At 49.0% G+C, this 18,486-nt stretch overlaps 1 protein-coding gene across 1 annotated transcript in view; it reads left to right on the top strand.

Moving 5' to 3' along the window:
• Positions 1-2,791: 2,791 nt before the first annotated feature.
• Positions 2,792-18,486, top strand: part of LOC126574640 (tRNA dimethylallyltransferase) — a 99,652-nt gene continuing 83,957 nt past the window's right edge. The window contains exons 1-3 of the mRNA XM_050234996.1: positions 2,792-3,091; positions 6,971-7,108; positions 13,863-14,227. Of these exons, the coding sequence (XP_050090953.1) occupies positions 2,837-3,091; positions 6,971-7,108; positions 13,863-14,227 (758 nt within the window). The 5' untranslated portion in view covers positions 2,792-2,836. The remainder of the gene's footprint in view (positions 3,092-6,970; positions 7,109-13,862; positions 14,228-18,486) is intronic.

Raw genomic sequence — 18,486 nt, 5'->3', positions numbered from 1 at the left:
CCTTTTTGCAGCAGCAGCGTTCAGGCATTTTCTACGGGCACAGGACGACTCGCCGGGATGAGAACGATGAGGCAGACGCCACGGGCAAACCTCGCCGGTGAAATCTTGTGTTCAAAAGTGCGCGACGGCGACGGCGACCTTCGGCGTTCGCGCGTTGTGTCTGTGCGATGCGATGCGCTGCCCAGCGCTGCGGTTCGTGATTTTTCTTCTTCTTTTCCCCCTTCTCTCTCTCTCTCCATTTGGTACCTCGGGGCAAACCGGGACCGCCGGAGACTTGCCGGTTGCGGAACAAGAGCGCTGCTGCTGCTGCTGCTTGCGAGAGAGATGCCGAGATTATTCCGGTTTTTCGCCTCGGGGCGTGGAGCGAAGCTGCGGTGACTGGAAGAGCAAAACACGCCGAGACGGAGACGGAGACGGAGAAAGGAACGGAACACCGATTCCTAGGGGGCCCCAGACAATATTCCTAGCTCGAGTGGAGTGGAGTGAAGGAGACCTGAACCTGCCAGGAAGCAGAATCAGAGAAGAAAAAAAAAAACTCAGATATATGGAACAAACGACGGGCCGGGGTCGGTTGCTGCTGCGACACGCACAACGGTACAATGCCGAACCTCCCGGTACTGGCAAAAAGGAAAGCAGAAAAAGAAGTAGAAGAAGAAGAAGAAGAAGAAGAAAAGGAGAAGAAGAAAAAGGAGAAGCAAAAGCAGAAGCAAAAGAAAAAGAAATCTACGAATCAGGTAAAGAATAAAGGACTCAATAAAGGAAGGACAGAAAAAAGGACTCTTCTTCCAGGAGGATTCTCCTGGAAGGGATTCGCTTCGCGGAAGAACCTCTACAATTAGAGAAGAGATCCTCGACAGAGAGAAAGAGAGCGAGAAAACCAGAGCCTCTATTGTAGGCCGCTTCAGCCTGCTGCCGATGGGAAGCCGGTCGGCGGTCGGCAAGCCCAGACCCCCGAGATTCTCTAGACCTCACCCTGCCGTCTGAAGGGTGAAGGGGGGGGGGGGGGGCCTTGGCCAGTGCTGGCACACGGATCAGCGTGTGGAGGAATGCAAAATGACCTAAAACTCGGCCCAATAATGACAAAATAGAATGAAAGAAAGAAAAGAAAAGAAAGAAAGAAGAAAAACAAGCAACCCCTCCATTCCAAAATCCGGATTCCGGTGAGCAGACAGACATGTGAGAACGTATAGCGGCCACAGAAGAAAGGATCGGCAAATCGAAAGGAACGAATAGAAGGAAGGAAGGAAGGAAGGAAGGAAGGAAGGATAGGAGCCCATAAGAACATATCCTCGCGCGCATGAAGCGGCACACAGCACAGGGAGAAGAGGTCAGGCAACGTGGACGCTCTCGGCAAAACCCCTGGCCTGTGGAATTCGCATGTGATGTGCACAAGAGGAACCGAAGAACGAGATAGTGAGAGCGCGAGAGAGAAGAAAAATAAAGAAAATAAAAACCAAGAAAAAAAAGGACCCAGAGAGGGAGATAAACGGGCGCGAGGAAAGCAAATGCACAGAACAGAACAGAACAGAACAGAACAGCAAAAAAAAAACTGTACCGTCGGCGTGCAGAAACTAGTTGGTGCTGGTGCTGGTGGTTCGCCTAACCTCCACTTTTGCAAACGAGATCCGAACGGGAGCGACCGCCGAACGAACGAGCGAGGTGCAGGTATTTTGCGCGAAAAACTCGCCGTGCGTGATGCGAAGAAGGAGGGTAAGAAAGAGCTCTGCCTGCGTTGCTGCTGCTGCTTCGGCGGCGGCAGCGACGCTGGGAAAGGGATAGGGTCGCTCGCAGCGCGGAATCTGGCCATTATCGGTTTTGCCTTTATCTCCCGCTCCGTTCCGGTCCGGTTGGCGGGGGGCCAAGGGGGCCCTCTCTCTCTCTCTCTCTCTCTCTCTCTCTCTCTGGCGAGACGAGCAAGAAGAATAGGTTGGCCAGAGGTTGGTTAGAACCACTGGCGCTGATGGCTGACGGATTGTTTTTTTTTTTCGTTTGTTTGGAGATGTTTTATTTTTTCGTGCCTTAACTCCTGGAGAGATCTTGCTACTGCACGCATTCCCGGTATGCAGACCGAGACTGGGGCTGCTAGAATGCGCGACAGTTTGTAGTAGACCCTCCTCCCACCCCGTGGGGGGTGTCAATAAATCCGTATTAGCATCCGCGGGCATTCGATCTTCATTCGCAGCTACATCGCTCGCAATCGCTCGCAATCCCCCCTCACCCCTGTCATATGTATGCAATAAAATTAGCTAGAACATAAAATTAATAACCACAAGCACACAGCGGCCCATGGCAGCGAGCCGTGTAGACCCCCATAAAAAAAAAAAAGAAAACCCAGCGAAGCACATGATTATTGCCACGAAGCAACCCATTTTATGACCTGCTCGCGGCACACACTGCTGGTCGCGTTCTTTAACATTCTTCGGCAGCCCCCCCCCCCCTCCCTCCCCCTCTGCCCCGGGGGCAGCATCCAATAGCCGGCGGCGCCGTGATTCACCGCCGCTTCCTAGCTCTAGCACGCACTGTGAATGGAGTCGCGACTGCTGGACGCGGGTGAGTTTTCTTGGAGACCAGGCAAGGAATTTCCGACCAACCGGCGCTCCAGCATAAACTTATGCTCTCTTTCTCTCTCTCTCTCTCTCTTTCCTTCTTTCTCTCTCTCTCTTTCCTTCCTGTCGCGTTTGTGTGCGTTGCGTGTGAACGTAGTTGTGGTGGTGAGTGCGGAGCGAGAACCCCGTTTACGTCAACCATAATCGTGCGTGTGATGCTGAGAGCAGCCAGCGAGTGCCATCGAGCGAGCGTGAGTGAGAGTACGCGCTGTCATCGGTGGTAGTTGTCAATGGCCGCGTGGCTAGTCGCCGGGTTTCGTGAAGTAGCAGCGCGTTTTTCGGTGCGTTTTCGTTGCGGTGGTGCTTCCCGGGGTGTGTTCCGTGCAAGGGTAACCGGTAACAGTGACAGTAGTGCCAAGATGGACCCAACAGCAGCGCCACCGATCGTTGTCATCCTCGGCTCAACCGGTACCGGCAAGACGAAGCTATCGCTCGAGCTGGCCGTCCGGTACGGGGGCGAGATTGTCAGTGCCGACTCGATGCAGGTGAGTGCCGTGTCCCTCGCTGAGTGAATGAGCGCCCTCTCTCTCTCTCTGGGTGTGTGCGTATCACACGCAACCCTTTTTCCGTTCATGGCGGGCCCGCGACTATGCAGGCGACGTCGAGATGCTGCCTCTACACGGTCGGGCGGTATTTGGCGTCTTTTGCTTTTCCCCATTTTTTTTTCTAGCAACCATTATCCGATCGCCGATGATATACGACCAATGAAATGTGTCTTCATGCCATGCCCGGCATTAAAAAATTATGGCCATTTTATTGGTTTTGCGCTATTTCTATCTAGTGACGGGATACGCAGGGGCGTTTGCGTGTGGCAGAAAATATGTTAAAAAAGAGACAGGAGTGCAGATTGATCGATTGACAATAAGGTTCCAGAAAAGAAGACCAGAAAAAGAGACAAAATTTGCCGATTTTTCGTGGGCAAACCATCCATTGCACGGCAGAAACAAAAAAGCCGGCATCAAAAGTAGTTCTCCATGATTCATTAGACAAAATTTGAAAGCTCCGTCAGTCAAACTCTATTCGTGATGGCGAAAATTGTGAAGCGCAACTTCGTGCCGAGGTTTGTGCATTTTCAAAAACGTCCAAAAACGTTCATCGTGTATCGCTTTGTGAGCGCCGGCTAAAGCCGTTCCGGGTGTCTGTACGTTCTTTGCGCTATTGCCCAACAATAAAAGCATCACAAGAAGGTACGCACGACGTCTCTGACCTTTGAAAAAGCTCCAAAGCGATGCTGATCCGACCGAGACCGAGGAAAAGGTGGCTACATCGCTGCGATGCGGCCGTCCGATCGGTGCAACTGTCCGGGAAAGTTAAACAGTACCTGGCGGACATGGGAGAAACACGCCAGAAAGTCCTGGCCACTGCATCTCGGAGCAGAGCTCGCAAAGCTGCTGCGAGGCGCGATCGTGGTAGAGGAAAAGGCGAGCGGCTGAGTAGCGAACGGATTGCGAACCCTTTCCGGTGCCCAGCTACTGGCTATTGAAAATTGCTGGGGCTAGCTTTAATCGTAGGATCTATTGCAATAATTTATCGCAAAGAAACGGGGGAGAAATTGGTTGAAAATTTGCACAGAAAGATTTGAACAACATGGTTTTCGACTGCCACTGTCGAAATAACCGGGTAACTGGCGGGAATGCTGCCCGGAATGGCACCAAATTTGTTTGCCAATAAACTAATAAACTGCCTTTCCACGTGTAATTTACAGAACTCAATTATCGGTCATAGTTAATTTTGTATTACCTTTCAAAATTTGTCTCCCTTTTTTTTCTTAAATGCATACGTTACCTACACACGGGAAAAAGTGAAGAACTTGTTTTGTTTTTCTTATGCAGTTTGAGCATTAGCCCGCTCCGTTGTGCGTCTATCGGTTCTGCCCGTGGTCCTGCGTGGTCTCGCCGGCGGTCCGACGAAAGCAAAGGATGGGAAAGGATGACGCGAATTTAGAGCGCCCCATCTCAGAATGAGCAACACGCTCACAGCCCCCCTCCTCTTGTTATGAGGAATATAGAAAGGAATGCGCCATTCGCGCGGCTCTATTACGCCGCCGCCGGAAGCAAGGAATTTGCGTCGCGCTGAGCGGAGAAGGAGGAGGAGGAGGAGATATCACCTAGGCGGCCAACAACCTGTTTGTGTGTTCGGGCCCGGGCCCGATCGTTCGTCGCGTTGCGCGCCGACGATAAGGCCAAGGTTACGGTGGTGGCGGCAGTGGCGGCAGTGCCGGTGGTCCCATAGCAACCGGCGTATTAGCGCAGATGTGGCAGAATCGAACGGCTCTAGCTCTAGCTAGCTAGCTGAATGGCAGAGCATACAATACCTGCTGCCATGATGTGTTCTGGCGTAATGTGGGGCAAGAGTGCGCACGCGGCTTTTACAGCAAAAACGGCTACGGCTTTTACTGGCTTTGAAAGGTCGTGAAATCACCTCGTGATACGACTTTTTTTTGTGCTTTGGAGTACAAATGTTAGAGCGATAATTATGTTAATTTTTTTATTACGATCTGCTCAAATTGTATCATTTTATGTGCTTTTTTTTAAGCTTTTCGATTTTAGAGATTCTATTTTATGAGCTTTTAGAAACTGTATCTCGCTTGGTGGTTTATTTCCTGTAACAAAACCTTCGCAAGCGACCAAGAACACAGAATGCAATTGGTGTAACCCCCATTTCCGAAATACAAATGGAAAATTTTGCAGTTGACACTTTATTTTTTTTAAGAAATGATCCTCGTTAGGGCAAAAGAATGCGGAAGTACGAGTAGACTTCTGGGAATCATCTGTCTTATGGGGGGACTTCGGTATTTAATTTTGTTTTGTTTTGGTTTTTCCCTGAATGCTGATCCTTTCAAGAGTATTGTGTAAAAGTTTTGGATCAATCGAAGTAATACTGACAAAGATATAGATTTTTGAATTTTAACGTTTCATATAAGGGTCCATGAAGCTCGCTACTGTGAAGAGCGTTTCCCAAAAACAACGTTTTCAAACGTCGGTGCCCAGCGTAAAAACTACTGGACCGATCGATTAGCAACTTTTAACACATAATCTGTACACTCTTTGCCAGGTAGTCTCGTCGAGATTTCATAAAAATTGTTGATACTTTTGTTTAAACAAATCTTTAAAAATCGTGTTCCTAGGCCAAACGACAAAAAAGCATCACATTTCAAACTTCAAAAATCTGCCAAAAACCGAAAAATAGGAAAATTAACAAAAGCTCTCCAGGGCTACCTAGATAAACTTATAATCTTTCAAACGAGTATCGATTTGTATATTTCGAATGAAACGGCATGTCGCTACGATGGGCACCGTAAAAAGTACCTTTACAACAAGTCTAACAAAATTTAATGCCACGGATTAATTTGCCAATGAATGTTGCTCAAAACAATACCAAATATTCTTCAAAAGTTGTAGTTTAATATGACATTTACTTAGAAAAATAAAATTGAATAGTTACGTCGCAAAAAATCGTCAAAAACGGGCCTGTTTTTTGGCCCGAAAATACCGAAGTTCCCCCTAAAAATGCTTCCTTTTAAGAGAGGAAGAGAGAGATAGATTGATAGATAGATAGAGAAATAGAGATAGAGAGAGAGAGAGAGAGAGAGAGCTTTAAAAATCGTTAAAAATCCTTAAAAATCGGATGAAAACTAGCGGAAAATAGTTGCTCTCCCGCCCACCATCCTACGCTGCTGCAGATGCTGCTGCTGCTGCTGCTGCTTCTTGTGCTCATCCGGTGGCCCTAGGCGTAGGTTGGATGGGGCGTCGATGACGTCGGCACATTTCCGCATATTAGCTGGGCCACCTGTTCGTTGTTAATTTACGCCACGGAGTCGTCGTCTGACTGGCTCCTTACAGCGGGCACAGAGCGCAGGGAGAGAGAGAGAGAGTGTGCGGGGTACAATCTGGTCAGCCCATATGGGCTTCGTAGGCCGGGGAATGCACGGCCAGGCATTTTCCCAGCCAACCACCCCCTCCCCCCTCCAGCGCAACTGGGACCCTCTCTATCTCTATAATTGTTTTCCTTTTTCTCTGCTTTGCCTACCCGGTGCCCATAACCACCGATCCGTTTCGTTGCGAAGGTCGAATGCTGCATGGAGCGGAGCGGTTCTCGGTGCTGCCTGTTTTACCTGGTGGATGGGTCAGGGTCACCTTTCCACCCTGGGGGAGTTGTGGTTTTCGGCGGGTCGCTACGCTCTGTTTTTGTCCGCACATTTACACCCATTTATTGTTTCCCAGCTAAACGAGTGTAGGCCTGGGCGGCATTCTGGAGCTCGCAGGAGGAGCTATGCGCAACATGATCTCCTTTCTCGACTGCCTTTCAATACTTACTCTCTTTTTTTCAATTACTCTCCCCCTCTCTCTCTGTTTGTTTTGCAGGTTTACAAAGGATTGGACATTGTGACGGCAAAGGCAACCAAGGCGGAGCAGGCGATGGCGAAGCACCATCTACTGGATGTGGTGACACCGGACAGGGCTTTCACCGTCACCCACTTTCGCGAACAAGCGCTACCGATCGTATCCTTTTAAAATCCAAAAGCTTGAAGCAGAAATGTCACAGCAGTCAGTGGTCATTGAGTGATTGAGAAGCCCGTCTTTTGGAAAAACGGAAAAGCCTTGGTGGCGCATTGTCTTTTATTTTGAAAAAAAAAACCGGCCTCTTTACGAAGACTCCCAGTTATAATAGGGTACTAAGCCACCGGCTCGCTGGCTCATTCTTGGAAGTCGAGGATTATTCTCGAGGCTCACGGTTTTTTTTTGTTTTTTTTTTTTTTTAATTTCGACAATCGGCAGCCCTGGAGCAGCAGCGCGGTATACCGAACGCGGTTCCCACGGACACACATACCGTTCGGAAGTGATTTCAACGCGTGACGTTGACACGGGTCTGCCCTTTTTTTGAGGGGGGGGGGGGGCTTGGCAGAGGATGAGGGAGGAGATAAGCGGGTGGTTGATTAATAATGCGCCCGAAGAATCGTGGCTCGTGTAGCTCGTCGGCTCAAGGTAACCGTCGCCTGTGATCCTCCGGCTCGGCGTGGAACCGTCGAGTTTGCGGCTTGAGTTGCTGGCCAGTACTGGTCAGTGGCCGCTTGAGCGGGGCATCACATTAATGACATTTGTTTGCTTTGTCGTTATCGTCGACAGTGTTACGATTTCGTGTAAAAACAAAAAACTAAATAAATAAGGGAAAAAACGCATAGACCCAGACAGCCATCAATCCGGCGCTGTCCAAGTGTCCTGGCTGGCTGTGCGCAGGATCAGCGCAACGACAAAAAATAAAAGCGCCAGTACGGTGAGGTATTTTTTACCCTTCCCTGAATGCCGATGCTTTCAAGCACATTGTGTAAAAGTTTTGGATCAATCGAAGCAAAACTGACTAAGCTATTGATTTTTGAAAATCCGCTTTTCATACAAGGTTCAATACAGCTCGCTACTTTGAAGAGCGTTTCCCAAAAACAACGTTTTCAACGTAGCGTAAAAACTGCTGAACCGATTGATTTGAAAGTTTTAACACATAATCTGTACACCCTTAGCTAGGTAGCCCCGTCGAGATTTTATGAAAATTGTTGATACTTTTTTTAAAACAAATCTTTAAAAGTCGTGTTTTAGGCAGAATCGCAAAAAGCATCTCTTTTCAAACTTCAAAGATCTGGCAAAAATTGAAAAATAAGAATATCAACAAAAACTTGACGGGGCTACCTAGATAAACTTATTATCTTTCAAACGAGTACCAATTCGATGTTTCTGATGACCCATTACTCAGCTATGATGAGCACCGGGAAAAAGTATCTTTTCGAAGACACGACTGCCTAAATGTGATGCCATGGATCAAGTTTTTATAAAATCTTCCCCAAAATAGCATTAAATATTCTTCAAAAGATGTAGTTTCAATTGCAATTCATTTGAAAAAATTTGATTGAATGGTTCCGTCACAAAAAATCGTCAAAAATAATCCTCGTTTTGGTAAGAAATTACCACAGTCCCCTCCCTTAACCCTAAACGACTGTGGAGGTAACCCTTTTCACGCGTGTGGCGCCGATCGGGGGGACCGGCTGGCCAGTAGTTTACTACCACTACTACTACTACTACTACGAACCGCCGATGGTTGGAAACCGAGAAGAGGGAACGCGACTTGACCGAAACTGGGGACGTGATTAAAATCGTCGAAGGTTCTCCCGAACCAATAAGAAAAAAAAAACCCTCTCTGCCGAAAATATTCTCACTCTCTCTCGCTCTCTCTCTCTCTCTCTCTCTCTGTGTCTCTTTTGCTCTCTCTTGCTCTCTCATACGCGGTCGCACACAAGCACACAATTTAAATAAAACGGACAAGAAACCGGTCCGCAAAGGGGTGGTGAAGATGGTGGAGTGGTGGGCCACGGGGTGGCCCGTGGAACCAAATTCATTCAATATTCATGAGACTCATGAGGGACGGGGAGGGGGGGGGGGGGGTGAGTCAAAATCGTCGTCGTCGTCGTCATCGAAAGACCACGAGCGCGTCTTGAGAGCTGGCGATGCGACGATTCACGTCAAATAAAGGGGTGATTCGTCTTCCAGGGGGGGGGGGGGGGGGGCGGCGGGCCGTGAGGGGGTGCGCGCTTCGATCCGCGGAGAGGCGAAAGGAGGAGAAGAAGGCAGACAATAACCGCTAGCCATATAGCTAGCCGCTGGCCGGCTCTTTACTCTCCGTGTACGCACCGGACGAGTGTTGTTGGTACTTTTTTATTTCTTTTTCTCTCTTTCGAGCTCCCTGGAGGTGGCGATGATCGGTTGCCGGTAAGCATGGTCGGCGGTCGGCTGGTCTGCAAACCATTTGCATGCAAATGATGATTTCTGTTTGATCGAGGAGGGGGGGGGGGTCCAGGGGGGTCCACATCCACCAGGCAAAGAATCCACCGCAGTGGGAACTCCATCAAGAGCGCGAAGTGGTGGGATTATATAGCCTTGGGTCGATGTTGGCCCCCCTCGCGAGAGAGAGAGAGAGAGAGAGAGAGACACAGAAGGGCAAAGAGCGCTTCCTGTTTGATTACACGTGCCGCGCATGCCTTATGGTCCCTGATAAACATAGCAACCAACGGACCAAAAATGGGTAGCCCGCCTCCCGCCCCGCCGGCCGCTAGGAGATCGACTGGAAGCCGGCCGAGTGGGTCGTCGAAAGGGAAACCATCTCTGGGGGTCTCCCGCAACCGGAGGTGCGTTAATGCCCTACTTCGGCTTCGGACGAAGAACAGCAGAAGAACAAGCCTTGATCATGATCGTGTATGGCGACCGATAAGTGATCGCAATTTTGACAGTTTTTTTTAACGTGTTTTGTAGAATTGAATTGATGTTTCCTCTCTTTTTCGTTGTTTTCCTCGATCATACACGGAGTCTGAAGTTATGTGAGGAGATATAATTTTGGATCTATTTGTCTTCTACGTCTACGTGCACGATAACGAAAGGATTACGCTCGTTTGGCTCGCGACGGCGAAAGGAGAGAAGGAAAAAAAAAGGAATTCGAAATTATGCCGCGCATGTTCGAGATGGCCAACTGGCTCAAACGCTCACTCCAGATGGTACCGCACATGCGTTTCACACTCCAGACGCCTCCTGTCACTAGTTTATGGCCCTTTAGCATCGTTTGTCAGTTCGTTGATGGATATAAAAATGAAATTTCTCGCCACAAAACAACGTGACAATATCCACACATAAGATAATAATATTTGTGTCGCACACACGCGCGCGCGCGCGCGCTCTCATAAGCCATCCGTTTGTTAGTCGTCGATCGACTTGATTTTTTTTTTAATTTATGTTGGAACAGTTTTGACGTCGAAACGATACGAACGAAACTACCAACAACAACAACGAAAAAAAAAAACAAACCCTCAAACCCAAAAGGAAACCAAACGAACAACCAAAAGAAAACCGAAAGAGTGGAGCAACAGATTGAGCAACTATATGGTGCGCGAGCGCGAGCGCTGAGAAAATTCGAGCTGAGAAGTATCGAGCACACAACATCTCGACAAAAAAGTAACCAAAACTAAGAGAAGGGGAATTCAGAAGCAACACGCTCGCTGCTGGCTGGCTGGTGGTGGAGACCAGCAAGGATTCACCGCGACCACCGGCCTAAAGTCCCGCTGAACGCATAAAACCGGGGAGAATGAGAAACGACGACGATGGCGGCGGCGGCGGCATCGTCGTCGTCGTCGTCCACGCATCTCGTTCGTGTGGCAGCAGCAGAAGGAGCAGCAAGTGTTTTATGGGAATGGAATGTGCTCGCAACGGCTTTTCGTGGATTGACGTTGCTGCTGCTGCTGCTGCTGCTGCTGCGACTGCTGCTTTCTGTTACATTGTCGAGCTGCTTGTGGTCTGCGCACATATGCTGCAGAGCGTGGGTCTCTTTTTTTCACGACACGACAACAACAGGATACGACTGCATTTGGCCGTCCGAGCATGCGCTAAGCAGTGAGCAGTAAGCTTCGCTGCAACAGCCTGTTGCTTGCACTCAGGTTCGCTTCGCGGAGGACGCCCCGACGCTCCAAATGCAATGTGGGCTGCTGTATGACATTGTTTTGTGTTTTAAGACGGTGGGGGCATAGCTCGGTTCTGGCAGTTTAGGCAGAACGAGGATGCTGGATGCTGGGGAAGGTGTTTTAGGTGTTCTCGCTGCGAGTGCGAAGCAATAGTTGGCGTGTGTTAAAGGGAAGAGTGAAATGATTGGTAATAGAAAAAAGATTGGAGGACAAAAAAATAGAGAGAGAGAGAGAGAGAGAGAGAGAGAGAAGGAGAGAGAAAGAGAAAAACAATGGAAGTGATAGCAATTGGGATAGAATCATCTTGGCATAATTTACAACATAATAACGAAGCTAAGAAGCGATAAGAAAGCAAGAAAGAAAGAGAAAGAGAGAGAGAGAGAGAGAGAGAGAGAGAGAGAGAGAGAGAAAGAAAACAGAAAGAGAAAGGGGTCTTCGATGCCCCTACGTCTGTTGCTAACTCGATCTTTTTCGCCAGGACATCTCTTAAGGGGGGGCTTCTTTAATTTCGGGACAAAAAACGGATCATTTTTGACGATTAGTTGTGAAGGAACCAGTCAACTTTATTCTTTCAAATGAATGTCATATTAAACAGCATCTTTTGAAGAATATTTAACTCTATTTTGGGAAAGATTGATTGGAAACTTCATCCATGGTATCAAATTTAAGCAGTCGTGTCTTCGAAAAGATACTTTTTCCCGGTGCCCATCGTAACTGCGTGATGGGTCACCAGAAAGTTACAAATCGATACTCGATTGAAAGATCATAAGTTTATCTAGGTAGCCCCGTCAAGTTTTTGTTGATATTCATATTTTTCGCTTTTTGGCAGATCTTTGAAGTTGGAAAAGTGATGCTTTGTATAATTTTGCCTAAAACACAATCTTTAAAGATTAGTTTAAAAAAAAGTATCAATAATTTTCATAAAATCTCGACGGGGCTACCTGGCAAAGGGTGTACAGATTATGTGTTAAAAATTTCAAACCGATCGGTCCAGTAGTTTTTACGCTACGTTGAGAACGTTGGGTTTTGGGGAAACGCTCTCCAAAGTAGCGAGCCGCATGGAACCCTTGTAAGAAAAGCGGGTTTTTTAAAAATCTTCTGGAACCGTGCCCCGGCTCGCCCCGGGAGGCTGCACACCGTAGATACCGTTGGCTGTCGCTAGGACGAATCCTTTTATTCCGGGGCAGCTTGTGGCCACTTCAAAACGGAGTCGAGTCGAGTCGCGTCGCGTCGAGAGGTCTCCCGACTGGCAGCTGGTATTGTTTTGTGTTCCTTTCCGGTACGTGATACGGTTCCGAGATCAGTGCCACGTAACGCACATTGCTGGTGTCGTGTCTGGTGACGAGCGATTTGACGGCGATGACCGCAAAATGGATAAGCGCAAACGCGTCGCTCAAGTGCTTCAATGCTTATCCTTTGCGCGGGCATAATACGGGGAGGGGAGCGGGCATAGTAGATCTAATGGCGGTGGCTGAAAGGAAGATGAATTGACGCCCGGTGGACGTGGTCGTGGATAAGGAAGTGCGCGCTAGAGAGCGCACCGCGATTGCACCGCGTTTGCCGATAAATTGCTCCGTTGGATGGATGGTGTGGAAGGAAAGGAAGGGGAGGGGGGGCTCATAAATTTGGACGTTTGCTGTGTATGTATGCGCGGGCGCCTTTTTGGGCCTGGTGCGTAGCGCCGAAACCGCTCAAACCGAACCAGTTTCGCGGCCGAAAACGACGACGACGACACCCTGAACGTTGCCGCGTGGCCCTGAACGTTACCAGACAGAGAGAGAGAGAGAGAGAGAGAGCGCCACCCGGCCAAGACGCAGTTAGATAAGCCGTGTGTCGTGGCCGCCACCGCGAGAGAGAGAGAGAGAGAGAGAGAGAGAGAACGAGGCGCGATCGCGCGATTGCTGAAAATATAAATTACCATCACGCGGAAGCGAACAGCGCCGGCGAACTCGTCCATCAGACCACCACTGCTCTCCCAGCTCAGGATCGGCTCAAGGAACCGGGCGTGAACGAGACAACCACCAACACGCACGCAGTGAGCGCAAGCGCGTGTGCGTAGCCGCGGTTTCTTGGCCTTTTATTTTCGGGGGGGCGATTTTTTTTTCGCGCCAATGGTCGTCATCCCGATCGCGGCCGGTACCATATGATGAGCTGTGTAGTGGCCGGCCGCATGGACCGGACGAGTGGTGAAGGGAGGAAAAGGCGGAGAAAGGGGAGGCAGCACACGAGCACTCGAAGCCACCACCGCTCCGCCGTCTGCCTGCGATGCTGTGGTGCTCAAGGTCTTTGGCAAAAAGGGGGGGGGGGGGGGCTTTTTTTTTGTTGTTGGTGAATGGCGCGAGTGCCGCCGCTTTTTCGGTACATGGGCGCCCCACAGTACCGGCACAGACGTGACGTGGCGCGATGATGAACGTGAACGGGAAGGGGCGAGAACGGGGGCAATTTAAGGAAATTCTCCCCCCCCCCCCTGGATTGTGGAAAGGGTTTATAATCAGGCAGGGAAAATCCTGTCCCACTTTCAAGGGTGTCAGCGAGCTGATAAGCGAGCGAGCTGCGCGCGACACGTGCGCGTATCTCCGCGCGGCCATCTTGGAATTCCAAGGCTATCTCTCTCTTCCGTGATGACTGATCAGGACAGGGCAAGGGGTCCACGCGCTGTACGGAACACATGAACCACGAACCAGCACTTTTCCTTAACCGTTTACAACCCACCCAACCCGTTGCGCCCCCTCCTTTCTCTTTCTTTTTTTTTGTTTCTCGACAAGATTGATTCGCTACTGGCGGCCGGTAGGATGCCGATCGTGGTCGGTGGCACCAACTACTACATCGAGAGCTTACTGTGGCAGGTGCTAATCGGGGACGGTGTCCGGCGGGAACACATTCGGTCCCGGAATGCCGCCAGTAGTGACGGGCCAACGAAGCGCCCGAAAACCGATGGCGATGGTAGTGGCTCGGCAGTGGCCGACCAGCAGCAACAGGTGAGGGAGCTGGTGGGCCGGTGCCGTGCCGGGACGGTAACGGTGGATCAGCTGGAATCGTACGATGGGCCGCTGCTGCACGCGGTGCTGGCGGCCGTCGATCAACCGTCGGCCAACCGGCTCCATCCGAACAACAAGCGCAAGATCGTCCGGTGAGTACACACACGTACCCTTACTTGTACAGCTCATTCTATTGTTTATAAGCATATAATGCTTTTATATTTAGCAAAGCAATTCGTGATGGAATGGTTTTTTTTTAAATTTATTTGGTAGCAAAACCACACGTGGCTATCGGTGAAAGCCTTCTAGCATTTAACTGTCAATTAATCAATTGGATCTCGGACCATTATTCGTTACTGTGGTACTGGTAGAGTTGCCAGACGCTCTGAAATTTGATCGCAAAGAACCGCAACATAGCAAATAACATGTTCAAAAAGGTATGAAGCGAATTTGGATGAATTTCACGCCGCTGCACCACTCAAAACGATGTAGACGAATGAATTTCAGCTCGAATCACACAAACAATACTTCAACATGAGCCTTAAACAATGGCTTTTCAAATGCTAATCATGGCGTAACCTCACGCCTTCGGAAATAAAAATGCGACACGTTAGAACCAATGCGTTATTTCGCTTGGCTGCTTGTGGTGAAATTCCGAATTTGCCTTGCTTCAGCAGTTTGTAAACAAAACAAAAAATGATCGGTTTTAGTTGCCAGAGAGGTCAGCTGATGATTTACACCCTCGGTTGGCCACCAGGACGCATAAGCCGGTGACAAATCAAGATAAATCAACAAATTCATGTGCCAATAGTGCGAACCTTTTAATAGCGTGTTCATTGAAGTCCTGGAAATGCAAACAATTCATGTGAAAGCCCCGGAGATTCCAACGGGACTCTGTAAAGCAACAGCGAGACATGAGATTGGCGTAAAACGAACGTTCTACACTTCATTTCGATGTCTCTTTGGCTGTCAATATTTATGGCCGCGAAAAGCGCACGACTTTTCCTTGAAGAGCAAGGTTAGATCTAAAAAATAACATAGTATTGGTCAGCTTGAGCAAAAGATTCTCCCTAAAATGAGCTAAAAATGACAAAAAGCAGTCTGCGGACAGCGAGCGATGCTTTCCTATGCGGTCTCAAGACCATAATTAACCCAAAAAGAAACATACCGTAAAAACCTACACTGATTCCGGAAGTTTATAAAACTCCCGACATTTTATGGGTTTTACTACAAAAAAAAATCGCACAAAAATGAAAAAAATACGGTGTTTTTTTTTTAAATACCCGTACCAACGCACCTGTTCCCCGTTCCCCGGGCATGCTGTCGCTTCTTCCCGGCCGATTCAATTGCCGAGTGAAGTTTGGAAATTCTGCCGAGAATGTTCACATTTCAACAAAGGCACGGCACACACAGAAACCATCGGCCTCCCACTTTTCCTTCCGGGTTCCCTTTCCCCACCACGCCACCCTGGCATCCATATAGGGCGTTCTGGCGATGGTTGGGTTTCCCGGCTTCTCGTGCCACACTGGCGTGTCACCTACTACGTTGTGCAGTTGTGTCAATAGTTGTAGAGGCAGCAGCAGCAGCAGCAGCTGTGTACCTACATACTGCTGTGACGATAGCCCCGTGGTGCGGTCTATTGCGTGTGCGGAAGAAGGCCACGGAGCTGGCTGACTGGCTGGCTGGCTGTGGCCACCAAACGCGAACACGAACAGACGACCACAGAGCGCCGACAGAAAGACGGGGCCGCAACAAATGGGTTAAGGAGTTATGGGAATTGATAAGTGTAAAGCGAAGAAGGAAAGGAAGCACGGGCGAAGATGTGCAAACAGAACTGTTTGTGACGGAAAGAGAAAGAGATTAACAAGAAAGAAAAAACAATGAAAAAATGAAAGAAAGAAAGACGGACAGACAAATTGCGGGGAAGCAAAGAACAGAAGAACACACAAAGGGTACGGTGGACAAAAAAAGAGGATCACATAATACAAGGGAACATACATATATATAAATGAATGTGAAGATAAATGAGTGTTAAGAGCAAACGGTTAAACGAGGTTGACGAGGTGAAGAGCAAATAGAGTCCACCAGCCAGCCAGCCAGACGGGGGAAAGCCAGACAAACCGATCACACATGCAGCCGGAAGCACGGATCACCACGCCGAACAAAGAGTTGCCACTGCACCGGCCGGCCGGCAAACGGTGCAACATTGTTTTGGAGAGCTAGACAGAGACGAGAGAGAAAGCTGAGAGAAAGAGAGAGAGAGAGAGAGAGAGTGCGTGAACAGCAGCGCCAGGTCGATCGCCAGGACACCAGCGGTATATTGATAGCGGTAACAAAGTACAACACGAATGGATCCTTGATGATCCCTCTCTCGCTCTCTCTCTCTCTGTCTCTCTTTGTGTACACTCAACGCAAATAACGTTCGGTTGCGCTCAACGCTCGTGTGTAATGTCAACAAGGCCACTAACTGTTGCGACCTCCTCGGGACCCGTCACTCATCCCCGGGCCGGCTGGCCGGCTCCCGGGGTAGACTGTCTGTCGATCTGCTACCGTAAATGATGCATTACAATTGTATGCATGATGGGTGTGACGGGTAAAACCGGCCCGTGTTTTGCTACGAGACTTGCTCGTCTTCTCAGGCGTACTTTTAGTCTTTGTTTATCAAATCGCTTTACTACTACTACCCTCTTCCGCTAATACTACTTAACTAGTAGCCTTGCAGTCGAGTAAAACAACTTTTTAAAGACTGCAATGTTGTTTCGAAACCAATTTATGATCTCTGTACTGGAATGGCACTTAGCAAGCTGTGGACTAAACTTTAACTGGACCTTTATGAGACTTAATAAAAGGTAGAATGATCTTTTCCAGGCATTCTTTTTTGTACAATCGGCCGTTCATGGACCCTTCCGTCATTCCACCCGTCGTTTTCAAACGACAACTGCAGAGATAGCTTGCCCAATGAGTAATTTACGGGAAATTTAATCGAAATTCGGAAATTTCGAATAACTTTTGAAGGTGCGGTTCGATTTTGACGAATTTTTCCTCACTAAAAGAAAAGACTTGGACCTTTAAAAAGACACCAACAGCGCAGCAAAGCAACCACCAGGAGCGCTACAGTGAGTAAAAGAAAATGGGGCCAAATGTTAAATGTTTCAAGCTTTAGTTGTTGCGGGATGTTGTTGCCGGTCGTGGCCGTGTAGCATTTTAAGCTGCCGGGAAGCATCTTTATTGCATGCAGCAGCAACAGCAACAGCAAGTGCTGCCTGTCTCAAACGGTTGCAGACAGTAGGGACGCCGGCACCGCGACGTACCCACACCGCTTGACTTGTGAAGTGGTCTATGGGCTGCTAAGTAGGTGCTAAATGCGTAGAGAAGCGACGTTCGAGCCGCACTCTTCGCTCCACACATGGTATCACCGACGAAGGAGTTAAAAGGCGGGGGGCGATACCTCATTAGCAACTCGCTTCCTCCGCTTCCTTTCGTTTATGTCATTGCCACGCAGGAATGAATTTATGAAAATCAATTACCTATCGCGATTGCGCCCCCCCACCCCTTTTCCGAGCAATTAATATACAATTAAGGAGTGATCTGTGCCTGTGCGCACGCACCCCCTAGTCCCTTCCCTTCCAATTTCTCGTTTCTTTTCCGCGCTCAACTTCTTCGTTCGTTCTTCAGCGCAGCGTTCGTTTTCTGTGTGTGCTTTTTCTTCTTCTGCATGCCCCGTCTCCCAGCACTTCCTTTTCGCGCCCTTGCCTTTCGGTGCCCCAGTTAAGTGATCGACGATTATCTGACATTAAATGTGTGCGTTTAATTATCCTTCGCTTGCTTTCCTGCCACTTTCTTCTGTGTTGCAGGTTCTGTTCCGGTTCTGTTATGGTTCTCTGCATCGTCTCGCGAGAGAGAGAGAGAGAGAGGGGGAGAGAGAGAAATAAAAATAGAGCAAGAACAAGCCGCACACACCCTTTAACCGTCACGATCACGACGCGATGCACGATCCTTCCGGGTGAAAGGTGGATGTTTTTTTTTGTTTTTTTTTTCTACCATCGCCCCCAAGTGGTGTGCCACCTGTTGTAGCTGTAGCTCCGGTGCTGTAGCAGGCCGGAGCGGTTCCTTTCGAGCTGAACCGTTGCGTGCATCTTATGCGCCAATTCAGAAGCCAGCGCGGTGTCTGGTGGCTGGCTTTCGTGCTTTGCTTTCGCCACGTGAGCGCAGAAATTTGCAGATTGCTTTTTTTTTGCTTCTTTCGCCTCACTCGGTTCCATTAATCAGTTCCAGGTTCAAGTGAGCGCGCGCCTCGCTCGAATTTCGAACTGAACCGGTTTTGGATGGTGCGGTTGCTGCCAAGATTTTAACGACGTTTTTTGGTGGAATTTCCTAAAACCGAAAATCAACTAGGCGAACTAGTTGAGCA

This window comes from Anopheles aquasalis, chromosome X (genome assembly GCF_943734665.1).
Source record: "Anopheles aquasalis chromosome X, idAnoAquaMG_Q_19, whole genome shotgun sequence".
In the NCBI taxonomy this organism is placed as follows: domain Eukaryota; kingdom Metazoa; phylum Arthropoda; class Insecta; order Diptera; family Culicidae; genus Anopheles; species Anopheles aquasalis.
Note: the sequence above shows the minus strand (reverse complement) of the source record. Positions and strands in the feature narration are given on the sequence as shown.